The 13,211-nt window shown below is 59.8% G+C and overlaps 1 protein-coding gene across 1 annotated transcript in view; it reads left to right on the top strand.

The window, feature by feature from the left end:
- The window catches only part of NPC1L1 (NPC1 like intracellular cholesterol transporter 1), a 34,104-nt gene that overhangs the window by 10,039 nt on the left and 10,854 nt on the right, over positions 1-13,211 (top strand). The window contains exons 4-10 of the mRNA XM_054088773.1: positions 2,477-2,649; positions 2,733-2,861; positions 4,461-4,643; positions 7,377-7,491; positions 9,014-9,141; positions 10,411-10,548; positions 11,777-11,866. Coding sequence (XP_053944748.1) covers positions 2,477-2,649; positions 2,733-2,861; positions 4,461-4,643; positions 7,377-7,491; positions 9,014-9,141; positions 10,411-10,548; positions 11,777-11,866 — 956 coding nt within the window. The remainder of the gene's footprint in view (positions 1-2,476; positions 2,650-2,732; positions 2,862-4,460; positions 4,644-7,376; positions 7,492-9,013; positions 9,142-10,410; positions 10,549-11,776; positions 11,867-13,211) is intronic.

The raw sequence follows: 13,211 nt of genomic DNA on the forward strand, positions 1-13,211 counted from the left end.
GTTCGATGGATGGATGGATGGTTGGGTGGTCGGATGGGTCGTTTGATGGATCATTGAGTGGTTGGATGGATCTTTGAGTGCTCAGGTGGTTGGATGGATGGTTCGATGGATGGTTGGGTGGTTGGATGGGTGGTTTGATGGATCATTGAGTGGTTGGGTGGATGATTGGATGGTTGGATGGGTCATTTGATGGATGGTTGGGTGGTTGGGTGGTTGGAAGGATGGTTGGATGGATGGATGGATGGATGGTTGGGTGCTTGAATGGGTCGTTTGATGGATGGTTGAGTGGTTGGATGGGTGGTTGGAGGGATCTTTGAGTGGTTGGGTGGTTGGATGGATGGTTCAATGGTTGGATGGATGGTCAGGTGGTCGGATGGGTCATTTGATGGATCATTGAGCGCTTGGATGGGTGGTTGGATGGGTCATTGGATGAATGATTTGGTGGTTGGATGGGTTGTTTGATGGATCATTGGGTGGTTGGATGGATGGATGGATGGTTGGGTGGTTGGATGGGTGGTTCATTGAGTGGTTGGGTGGTTGGTTTGATGGTTGGATGCATGGTTGGGAGGTTGGATGGGTCGGTGGATGGATCTTTGAGTGGTCGGGTGGATGGATGGATGGATGGATGATTGGGTGGTCAGATGGGTCATTTGATGGATGGTTGGGTGGTTGGATGGATCATTGAGTGGTTGGGTGGATGGTCGGGTGGTTGGATGGGTGGTTCGATGGATGGTTGGATGGGTGGGAGGGTCATTTGATGGAATATTGGGCGGATGGATGGATGGTCGGGTGGATGGTTGGGTCGTTTGATGGATCTTTGAGTGGTTGGGTGGTTGGATGGGTGGTTCGATGGTTGGATGGATGGTTGGGTGGTTGGATGGATCTTTGAGTGGTCAGGTGGATGGATGGATGGATGATTGGGTGGTCGGATGGGTCATTGGATGGATGGTTGGGTGGTTGGATGGGCGGTTGGGTGGTCGGATGGGTCATTGGATGGAATATTGGGTGGGTGGATGGGTGGTTCATTGAGTGGTCAAGTGGTTGGATGGGTTATTGGATGGCTCTTTGAGTGGTTGGATGGTTGGTTGGGTCATTTGGTGGACAATTGGGTGGTTGGATGGGTTGTTTGATGGATCGTTGGATGGTTGGATGGATGGATGGTTTGGTTGGATGGTTGATGGGTTGGTCGGATGGTGGTTGGTTGGATCGTTGGTTGGTTGGATGATGGTTGGATGGATGGTGGATGGGTTGGGTGGATGGATGGTGGTTGGATGGTGGTCGGATGGTGGTTGGATGGTTGATGGGTTTGTTGGTTGGATTGATGGTGGTTGGACGGTGGTTGGTTGGTGGGTGGGTGGTTGGATGATGGATGATGGTTGGATGGTGGTTGGATGGTGGGATGGTGGTTGGATGATGGTTGGTTGGATGGATGGATGGTTGGTGGTTAGTTGGTTGATGGGTTGGATGGATGGTGGTTGGATGGGTGGTGGATGGGTTGGATGGATGGATGGTGGTTGGTTGGTTGATGGGTTTGTTGGTTGGGTGGATGGTGGTTGGATGGTGGTCAGATGGTGGTCGGATGGTTGAAGGGTTTGTTGGTTGGATGGTGGATGGATGGTGGTCGGATGATGGTTGGATGGTGGTTGGATGGTGGATGGATGATGGTCACATGGTGGTTGGATGATGGTTGGATGGATGGTGGGTTTGGTGGTTGGTGGTTGGTGGTTGGTTGGATGGATGGTGGTTGGATGATGGTTGGATGGTGGTCAGATGGTGGTTGGATGATGGTTGGATGGTGGTCAGATGGTGGTCAGATGATGGTCAGATGATGGTCAGATGGTGGTGGGATGGTGGTCAGATGGTGGTCAGATGGTGGTCGGATGGTGGTCGGATGGTGGTTGGATGATGGTCGGATGATGGTCAGATGGTGGTGGGATGGTGGTGGGATGGTGGTCAGGTGATGGTCAGATGGTGGTTGGATGATGGTCAGATGGTGGTCAGATGATGGTCAGATGGTGGTCAGATGATGGTCAGATGGTGGTCAGATGGTGGTCAGATGATGGTCAGATGGTGGTCAGATGGTGGTCAGATGGTGGTTGGATGATGGTTGGATGATGGTCAGATGGTGGTTGGATGATGGTTGGATGATGGTCAGATGGTGGTTGGATGATGGTTGGTTGGATGGATGGATGGATGGATGGATGGATGATGGTCAGATGGTGGTGGGATGGTGGTTGGATGGTGGTTGGATGGTGGTTGGATGGTGGTTGGATGGTGGTTGGATGATGGTCAGATGGTGGTTGGATGATGGTGGGATGGTGGTGGGATGGTGGTCGGATGATGGTCGGATCATGGTCGGATGGTGGTGGGATGGTGGTGGGATGATGGTCGGATGGTGGTGGGATGGTGGTGGGATGGTGGTGGGATGGTGGTGGGATGGTGGTGGGATGGTGGTGGCACGCGGTTGTCCCCGCAGGCTCCGAGTACACGGAGGCCGAGGCTCTGATCGTCACCTACTCCCTCAACAACTTCCCCCGCGAGGACCACCGCTACGAGTGGGTCCTCCGCTGGGAGCGGCGCTTCCTCGACATCGTTGGAGACTTCCGGCGCAGCCACAGCCCAAACCTCTCCGTCGTCTTCATGGCTGAGGTGAAGCCCCCAGCGGGCGGTGGGACGCGAGGGGACCACCTCCGCCCTCTCGGCCCCTCCTCATGCGGTGCCTTCTCCGGCAGCGCTCGCTGGAGGACGAGATCAACCGCACCACCGTGGAGGACATCTCCGTCTTCACCGTCAGCTACCTCGTCGTCTTCGTCTACATCGCGGTGGCCCTGGGGGAGTACACGGCGTGCCGGCGCGTCCTGGTACGCACCACACGGGGGGTCCTGCCGTGGTGGCACCACCATCGCCGGGAGGGTCTGCAGTGGTTCTGTCACCACCAGGAGGTCGTGGGGTGGTTCCACCACCATCACTGGGAGGTTCTGGAGTGGTTCTATCACCACCGGGAGGTCCGGAGTGGTTCTATCACCATCAGGAGGTTCTGGGGTGGTTCCACCACCATCATCAGGAGGTTCTGGGGTGGTTCCATCACCACCGGGAGGTTCTGGAGTGGTTCTACCACCATCATCAGGAGGTCCTGGGGTGGTTCTATCACCACTGAGAGGTTCTGGGGTGGTTTTATCACCACTGGGAGGTCCTGGAGTGGTTCTACCACCATCACCAGAAGGTTATGGAGTGGTTTTATCACCACTGGGAGGTTCTGGAGTGGTTCCACCACCATTGCCGGGAGGCTCTGCGCTGGTTCTATCACCACGAGGAGGTTCTGGAGTGGTTTTATCACCACTGGGAGGTCCTGGGGTGGTTCTACCACCATCATCAGGAGGTTCTGGAGTGGTTCTATCACCATCAGGAAGTTCTGAGGTGGTTCTATCACCACCGGGAGGTCCTGGAGTGGTTCTATCACCACCAGGAGGTCGTGGGGTGGTTCTACCACCATCACCAGGAGGTTCTGGAGTGGTTTTATCACCACTGAGAGGTTCTGGGGTGGTTTTATCACCACTGGGAGGTCCTGCGGTGTTTCCACCACCATCACCAGGAGGTTCTGAAGTGGTTCTATCACCACCGGGAGGTCCTGGAGTGGTTCTACCACCACTGGGAGGTCCTGGGGTGGTCCTACCACCATCGCCAGGAGGTTCTGGAGTGGTTTTATCACCACTGAGAGGTTCTGAAGTGGTTCTACCACCATCAGGAAGTTCTGAGGTGGTTCTATCGCCACTGGGAGGTTCTGGGGTGGTTCTATCACCACCAGGAGGTTCTGGGGTGGTTCCACCACCATCACCAGGAGGTTATGGAGTGGTTTTATCACCACTGGGAGGTCCTGGGGTGGTTCCACCACCATCGCCAGGAGGGTCTGCGGTGGTTCTATCACCACTGGGAGGTCCTGGGGTGGTTCCACCACCATGACCGGGAGGTTCTGGAGTGGTTCTACCACCATCAGGGAGTTCTGAGGTGGTTCTATCACCACTGGGAGGTCCTGGGGTGGTTCTACCACCAGTGGGAGGTTCTGGGATGGTGCCACCACCATCGCCAGGAGGTTCTGAAGTGGTTCTCTCACCAGTGGGAGGTTCTGGAGTGGGTTTATCACCAATGGGAGGTCCTGGGGTGGTTCTATCACCATCACCAGAAGGTTCTGAAGTGGTTCCACCACCACTGGGAGGAACACTGGGAGATTCTGAGGTGGTTCCACCACCACTATCAGGAGGTTCTGAAGTGGTTCCACCATCGGGAGGTTCTGGAGTGGTTCCACCACCACCACCAGAAGGTTCTGAGGTGGTTCCACCAACATTGGGAAGTTCTGAGGTGGTTCCAACACTATCACCGAGAGGTTCTGAGGTGGTTCCGCCCCCACCGGGAGGTTCCGAGGAGCTCCGTTGGGTGCTGAGAAGGCGCTTTGTCCCCTGCAGGTGGAGTCGAAGGTGACGCTGGCGCTGGGCGGCATCGCGGTGGTGTTGGGCGCCGTCCTCTCCTCCATGGGGCTCCTGGCGCTCCTGGGGTTGTCCTCGTCCCTCATCATCCTCGAGGTGGTCCCTTTCCTCGTCCTCGCGGTGGGCGCCGACAACATCTTCATCTTCGTGCGGGAGTTCCAGGTGGGGGCGCGGAGGGGACACCGGGGGGGGGACAGTGGGGGGACACCATGGGGACACCATGGGGACACCATGGGGACACTTTGGGGCACTTTGGGGACACTTTGAGGACACTTTGGGGACACTTTGGGGCACTTTGGGGACACTTTGGGGGCACTTTGAGGGCACTTTGGGGACACTTTGAGGGCACTTTGAGAACACTTTGAGGGCACTTTGAGGGCACTTTGGGGACACTTTGAGGGCACTTTGGGGACACTTTGAGGACACTTTGAGGACACTTTGAGGGCACTTTGGGGACACTTTGGGGGCACTTTGAGGACACTTTGAGGGCACTTTGGGGACACTTTGGGGACACTTTGAGGGCACTTTGAGGGCACTTTGGGGACACTTTGGGGGCACTTTGAGGACACTTTGGGGACACTTTGGGGACACTTTGAGGGCACTTTGAGAACACTTTGAGGGCACTTTGGGTACACTTTGAGGACATTTTGGGGACACTTTGAGGGCACTTTGAGGGCACTTTGGGGACACTTTGAGGGCACTTTGAGGGCACTTTGGGGACACTTTGGGGGCACTTTGGGGACACTTTGAGGGCACTTTGGGGACACTTTGAGGGCACTTTGAGGGCACTTTGGGGACACTTTGAGGGCACTTTGAGGACACTGTGAGGACACTTTGAGGGCACTTTGGGGACACTTTGGGGGCACTTTGGGGACACTTTGGGGGCACTTTGGAGCACTTTGGGGACACTTTGGGGACACTTTGAGGGCACTTTGAGGACACTTTGGGGACACTTTGAGGGCACTTTGAGGACACTTTGGGGACACTTTGAGGACACTTTGGGGACACTTTGGGGGCACTTTGGAGCACTTTGGGGACACTTTGGGGACACTTTGAGGGCACTTTGAGGGCACTTTGGGGGCACTTTGAGGACACTTTGGGGACACTTTGGGGGCACTTTGAGGACACTTTGGGGACACTTTGAGGGCACTTTGAGAACACTTTGAGGACACTTTGGGGATACTTTGGGGACACTTTGGGGACACTTTGGGGGCACTTTGAGGACACTTTGGGGACACTTTGAGGGCACTTTGAGGGCACTTTGGGGGCACTTTGAGGGCACTGTGGGGGCACTTTGGGGACACTTTGGGGGCACTTTGGGGACACTTTGAGGGCACTTTGGGGGCACTTTGGGGACACTTTGAGGGCACTTTGAGGGCACTTTGGGGACACTTTGGGGACACTTTGAGGGCACTTTGGGGGCACTTTGGGGGCACTTTGAGGACACTTTGGGGACACTTTGAGGGCACTTTGAGAACACTTTGAGGGCACTTTGAGGACACTTTGAGGACACTTTGAGGGCACTTTGACGGCACTTTGAGGGCACTTTGGGGACACTTTGGGGGCACTTTGAGGACACTTTGGGGGCACTTTGGGGACACTTTGGGGGCACTTTGACGGCACTTTGGGGACACTTTGGGGACACTTTGGGGGCACTTTGGGGACACTTTGAGGACACCTTTGGAGCACTTTGGGGACACTTTGGGGACACTTTGAGGGCACTTTTGGGGCACTTTGGGGACACTTTGAGGGCACTTTGGGGACACTTTGAGGACACCTTTGGAGCACTTTGGGGGCACTTTGGGGACACTTTGAGGGCACTTTTGGGGCACTTTGGGGACACTTTGGGGACACTTCGAGGGCACTTTGGGGACACTGTGAGGACTCTTTGGGGACACTTTGGGGACACTTTGAGGGCACTTTGGGGACACTTTGAGGACACTTTAAGGACACTTTGAGGGCACTTTGGGGACACTTTGAGGACACTTTAAGGACACTTTGGGGACACTGTGGGGACACTTTGGGGACACTTTGGGGACACTTTGCGGGTGGTGTCCCCATGAAGGTGTCCCTGTGGAGGTGTCCCCATGGAGATGTCCCCACGGTGGTGTCCCCACATTGGTGTCCCCACGTTGGTGTCCCCCACGTCGGTGTCCCCATGTTGGTGTCCCCACATCGGTGTCCCCACATTGATGTCCCCACGTCGGTGTCCCCACGTCAGTGTCCCCATGGCAGTGTCCCCACGTTGGTGTCCCTGTGTTGGTGTCCCTGTGTTGGTGTCCCCACGGCGATGTCCCCATGGCGGTGTCCCCACGTTGGTGTCCCCACGTCGGTGTCCCCACATTGGTGTCCCCCACATTGGTGTCCCCCACATTGGTGTCCCCACATCGGTGTCCCCCACATCGGTGTCCCCCACGGTGGTGTCCCCACGTCGGTGTCCCCACATTGGTGTCCCCACATTGGTGTCCCCACGTTGGTGTCCCCACGTTGGTGTCCCCACATTGGTGTCCCTCACATTGGTGTCCCCACGTTGGTGTCCCCACATTGGTGTCCCCACATTGGTGTCCCCCACATTGGTGTCCCCACGTCGGTGTCCCCACATTGGTGTCCCCACGTCGGTGTCCCCACGTCGGTGTCCCCACATTGGTGTCCCCACGTTGGTGTCCCCACGTTGGTGTCCCCACATTGGTGTCCCCCACATTGGTGTCCCTGTGTCGGTGTCCCCACGGTGGTGTCCCCATGTCGGTGTCCCCACGTTGGTGTCCCCATGGTGTCGGTGTCCCCCATGTTGGTGTCCCCGTGTCGGTGTCCCCACGGTGTCGGTGTCCCCATGGTGTCAGTGTCCCCACGGCGGTGTCCCCGTGTCGGTGTCCCCACGGTGTCGGTGTCCCGCAGGAGTGCCGGCGGCTGCCGGGGGAGCCGGGGGCGGATCACGTGGGCCGAGTGTTGGCGCAGGTGGGGCCGAGTATGGTCCTCTGCAGCGTCTCCGAGGTCATCTGCTTCCTCCTGGGTGAGGGGCGCAATAGGGGGGTCCCGGGGGGTCCCAGGGGTTCCGTGGGGTTCATGGGGTTCCGTGGGGTCCCAGGGGTCCCAGGGGTTCAATGGGGTTCCATGGGGTTCCGTGGGGTTCCGTGGGTTCTGTGGGGTTCCAGGGGTTCCATGGGGTTCCATGGGGTCCCATGGGGTTCCGTGGGGTTCCATGAGGTCCTGTGGGGTTCCATGGGTTCCGTGGGTTCCATGGGGTTCCAGGGGTCCATGGGGTTCCGTGGGGTCCCAGGGGTTCCGTGGGGTTCCATGGGGTTCCATGAGGTTCTGGGGGGTCCCAGGGGTTCCATGGGGTCCCATGGGTGTCCGTGGGGTCCGGGGGGTCCCAGGGGTTCCGTGGGGTTCCATGGGGTTCCATGGGGTTCCGTGGGGTCCCAGGGGTTCCGTGGGGTTCCATGGGGTTCCGTGGGGTTCCGGGGGGTCCCAGGGGTTCCGTGGGGTTCTGTGGGGTTCCATGGGGTTCCATGGGGTTCCGGGGGGTCCCAGGGGTTCCGTGGGGTTCCATGGGGTTCCGTGGGGTTCCGTGGGGTCCCAGGGGGTCCCTGGGGTTCCGTGGGGTTCCGTGGGGTCCATGGGGTCCCAGGGGTTCCATGGGGTTCTGTGGGGTCTCAGGGGTTCCGTGGGGTTCCATGGGTTCCATGGGTTCTGTGGGTTCCGTGGGGTCCCAGGGGTTCCGTGGGGTTCCATGGGGTTCCGTGGGGTTCTGTGGGGTCCCAGGGGTTCCATGGGGTTCCGTGGGGTTCCATGGGGTTCCGTGGGGTTCTGTGGGGTCCCAGGGGTTCCGTGGGGTTCCAGGGGGTTCCGTGGGGTCCCAGGGGTTCCGTGGGCTTCCATGGGTTCTGTGGGTTCCATGGGGTCCATGGGGTTCTGTGGGGTTCCATGGGGTTCCGTGGGGTTCCGTGGGGTCCCAGGGGGTCCCTGGGGTTCCGTGGGGTTCCGTGGGGTCCATGGGGTCCCAGGGGTTCCATGGGGTTCTGTGGGGTCCCAGGGGTCCCAGGGGTTCCGTGGGGTTCCAGGGGGTTCCGTGGGGTCCCAGGGGTTCCGTGGGGTTCTGTGGGGTTCCGTGGGGTTCCATGGGGTTCCATGGGGTTCTGTGGGGTCCCAGGGGTTCCATGGGGTTCCATGGGGTTCCGTGGGGTCCCAGGGGTTCTGTGGGGTTCCGTGGGGTTCCGTGGGGTCCCATGGGGTTCCATGGGGTTCTGTGGGGTCCCAGGGGTTCCATGGGGTTCCGTGGGGTTCCAGGGGTTCCGTGGGGTTCCATGGGGTCCCAGGGGTTCCATGGGGTTCCGTGGGGTTCCGTTGGGTTCATGGGGTTCCGTGGGGTCCCAGGGGTTCCGTGGGCTTCCATGGGTTCTGTGGGTTCCATGGGGTTCTGTGGGGTTCCATGGGGTTCCGTGGGGTTCCGTGCGTTCCATGAGGTTCCGTGGGGTTCCATGGGGTCCCGTGGGGTCCCAGGGGGTCCCATGTTCCCGTGGGGTTCTCCGCAGGGTCGCTCTCCTCCATGCCGGCCGTCCGCACCTTTGCCCTCACGGCCGCCGTCGCCATCACCTTCGATTTTCTGCTCCAGATGTCGGCGTTCGTCGCCCTCGTGGCCCTCGACGCCCGCCGGCACCGGGTGGGACACGGGGGGGCACGGGGGGACCTTGGGGTGCTCATGATTGACATGGGGTGACCTTGGGGTGCTCATGGTTGACTTGGGGTGCCCACAGTTGGCATGGGGTGACCTTGGGGTGCCCATGGCAGACATAGGTTGACCTTGGGGTGCCCACGGTTGGCATGGGGTGTCCTTGGGGTACCCATGGTGGACATGAGGTGGTGAGGGTGGCCATGGGGTGACCTTGAGGTGCCCATGGTGGACATGGGGTGATGAGGGTGGACATGGGGTGACCTTGGAGTGCCCATGGTGGGCATGGGGTGACCTTGGGGTGCCCATGGTTGACCTTGGGGTGCCCATGGTGGCCATGGGGTGACCTTCAGGTGGCCACAGTGGACATGGGGTGATGAGGGTGGACATGGGGTGACCTTGGAGTGCCCACAGTTGGCATGGGGTGACCTTGGGGTGCCCATGGTGCCCATGGGGTGACCTTGAGGTGCCCATGGTGGACATGGGATGACTTTGGGGTGCCCATGGTTGACCTTGGGGTGCCCGTGGTGGCCATGTGGTGACCTTGGGGTGCCTGTGGTTGACTTGGGGTGCCCATAGTGCCCATGGGTTGACCTTGAGGTGCCCATGGTTGACTTTGGGGTGCTCATGGTGGCCATGGGGTGACCTTAGAGTGCCCATGGCTGACATGGGGTGACCTTGAGGAGCCCATGGTGGCCATGGGATGACTTTGGGGTGCCCATGGTTGACTTGGGGTGCCCGTGGTGGACATGGGGTGACCTTGGGGTGCCTGAGGTGCCCATGGTTTGACCTTGGGGTGCCCATAGTGCCCATGGGTTGACCTTGGGGTGCCCATGGTGGCCATGGGGTGACCATGGTTGACTTGGGGTGGCCGTGGTGTGACCTTGAGGTGGCCATGGGTTGACCTTGGGGTGCCTGAGGTGCCCATGGTTGACCTTGGGGTGCCCATAGTGCCCATGGGTTGACCTTGGGGTGCCCATGGTGGCCATGGGGTGACCATGGTTGACTTGGGGTGCCCATGGTGTGACCTTGAGGTGGCCATGGGTTGATCTTGGGGTGCCTGAGGTGCCCATGGTTGACCTTGGGGTGCTCATGGTGGCCATGGGGTGACCTTGGGTTGCCTGTGGTGGCCATGGGGTGACCTTGAGGTGCCCATGGTTGCCCTTGGGGGGCTCATGGTGGCCATGGGGTGGCCGTGGTGGCCCCGTGGTGGCCGTGGTGGCCCCGTGCTGAGGGTGGGCGGTGGTGGGGTACCCCCAGGCCGCCCGTTTCGACGTCTGCTGCTGCTGCGGTTTGGGGGACGCGGGGCACGAGGGCCGCGGTGTCCGTCTGCTGCGCCCCCTGCTGCGACGCTGCTGCGCCCCCGTCCTGCGGCACCGCCTGGCGCGGCCCACCCTGGTGAGGGGTCCGGGGGAGAGGTCCGGGGGGGCTTCTGGGGGGATGGAGAGGTTCTTGGGGGGCTTCTGGGTGGATGGAGAGGTTCTTGGGGGGCTTCTGGGTGGATGGAGAGGTTCTTGGAGGGCTTCTGAGGGAATAGAGAGGTTCTTGGAGGGCTTTTGGGGGGATGGAGAGGTTCTTGGAGGGATTCTGAGGGAATAGAGAGGTTCTTGGAGGGCTTTTGGGGGGATGGAGAGGTTCTTGGGGGGCTTCTGAGGGGATGGAGAGGTTCTTGGGGGGCTTCTGGGGGGATGGAGAGGTTCTTGGAGGGCTTCTGGGGGGATGGAGAGGTTCTTGGGGGGCTTCTGAGGGGATGGAGAGGTTCTTGGAGGGCTTTTCGGGGGATAGAGAGGTTCTTGGGGGGCTTCTGGGGGGGTGGAGAGGTTCTTGGGGGGCTTCTATTGGGGGTGGAGAGGTTCTTGGAGGGCTTCTGGGGGGGATGGAGAGGTTCTTGGGGGGTTTCTGGGGGGCTGGAGAGGGCCTTGAGAGGTTCTTGGAGGGCTTCTATTGGGGGTGGAGAGGTCCTTGGAGGGCTTTTTGGGGGATAGAGAGGTTCTTGGGGGGCTTCTGATGGGCAGGAGAGGTCCTTGGGGGGCTGGAAGGGTCCTTGGAGGGCTTTTGGGGGGCAGGAGAGGTTCTTGGGGGGCTTTTGGGGGGCTGGAGAGGTTCTTGGGGCGCTGTGGGGTCTACTGGGTAGGGGGTTCCAGAAGGTTCTGGGGTCCCAGGGGGGTCGTGGTGGGCTCAGGAGGTCCTCAGTGAGGGGTTCCAGAAGGTTCTGGGGTCCCAGAGGGGTCGTGGTGGGCTCAGGAGGTCCTCAGTGAGGGGTTCCGGAAGGTTCTGGGGTCCCAGAGGGGTCGTGGTGGGCTCAGGAGGTCCTCAGTGAGGGGTTCCGGAAGGTTCTGGGGTCCCAGAGGGGTCGTGGTGGGCTCAGAAGGCCCTCAGTGAGGGGTTCCGGAAGGTTCTGGGGTCCCAGGGGGGTCGTGGTGGGCTCAGGAGGTCCTCAGTGAGGGGTTCCGGAAGGTTCTGGGGTCCCAGAGGGGTCGTGGTGGGCTCAGGAGGTCCTCAGTGAGGGGTTCCGGAAGGTTCTGGGGCCCCAGAGGGGTCGTGGTGGGCTCAGGAGGTCCTCAGTGAGGGTTCCGGAAGGTTCTGGGCTCGGTGTTGGGGTGCTGTGACGGAAGTGTCTCTGCAGGTTCTGCTCTTCCTCTTCGTGGCCTTCTTTGGGCTCTACCTCAGCCTCCAGGTGTCCGTGGGCCTCGACCAGGAGCTCGCCATGCCCGCGGTGCGCCCCGGGGACCACCACGCCAGGGGGGACCACCACTGACCCAGAGGGGACCACCACTGACCCAGAGAGGACCATCACAGACCCATAGAGGGCCACCAGACCCATAGAGGACCACCAGACCCATACAGGACCATCACAGACCCATAGAGGACCACCACAGACCCATAGAGGACCACCACTGACCCATAGAGGACCACCAGACCCATAGAGGACCATCACAGCCCCATAGAGGGGCACCACAGCCCCATAGAGGGGCACCACAGACCCATAGAGGACCATCACAGACCCATAGAGGGGCACCACAGACCCATAGAGGACCATCACAGACCCATAGAGGACCACCAGACCCATAGAGGACCATCACAGACCCATAGAGGGGCACCACAGACCCATAGAGGACCATCACAGACCCATAGAGGACCACCACTGACCCATAGAGGGGCACCACTGACCCATAGAGGACCACCAGACCCATAGAGGACCATCACAGACCCATAGAGGGGCACCACAGACCCATAGAGGACCATCACAGACCCATAGAGGACCACCACTGACCCATAGAGGGGCACCACTGACCCATAGAGGACCACCAGACCCATAGAGGACCATCACAGACCCATAGAGGACCACCACAGACCCATAGAGGACCACCACTGACCCATAGAGGACCACCAGACCCATAGAGGACCATCACAGACCCATAGAGGACCACCACTGACCCATAGAGGGGCACCAGACCCATAGAGGACCACCACTGACCCATAGAGGACCACCACTGACCCGTAGAGGACCACCAGACCCATAGAGGACCATCACAGACCCATAGAGGGCCACCACTGACCCATAGAGGACCACCAGACCCATAGAGGACCATCACAGACCCATAGAGGACCACCACTGACCCATAGAGGGGCACCACAGACCCATAGAGGGCCACCACTGACCCATAGAGGACCACCAGACCCATAGAGGACCATCACAGACCCATAGAGGGCCACCACTGACCCATAGAGGACCACCAGACCCATAGAGGACCATCACAGACCCATAGAGGACCACCACTGACCCATAGAGGGGCACCACAGACCCATAGAGGGCCACCACTGACCCATAGAGGACCACCAGACCCATAGAGCACCACCACAGACCCATAGAGGACCACCACTGACCCAGAGAGGACCATCACAGACCCATTTAGGGCCACCACAGCCCCATAGCAGACCACCACGCGGATGGGTTGACCTCATATGGGGATCCAAAGGGTGGGGTGGCCTCTGTGGGGCCTGGAGATGCCCATGAGGCCATGGGGACACCCATGGATCCTCTGGAGATGCCCATGAGG

Source organism: Cuculus canorus, chromosome 26 (genome assembly GCF_017976375.1).
Source record: "Cuculus canorus isolate bCucCan1 chromosome 26, bCucCan1.pri, whole genome shotgun sequence".
Taxonomy (NCBI): Eukaryota; Metazoa; Chordata; class Aves; order Cuculiformes; family Cuculidae; genus Cuculus; species Cuculus canorus.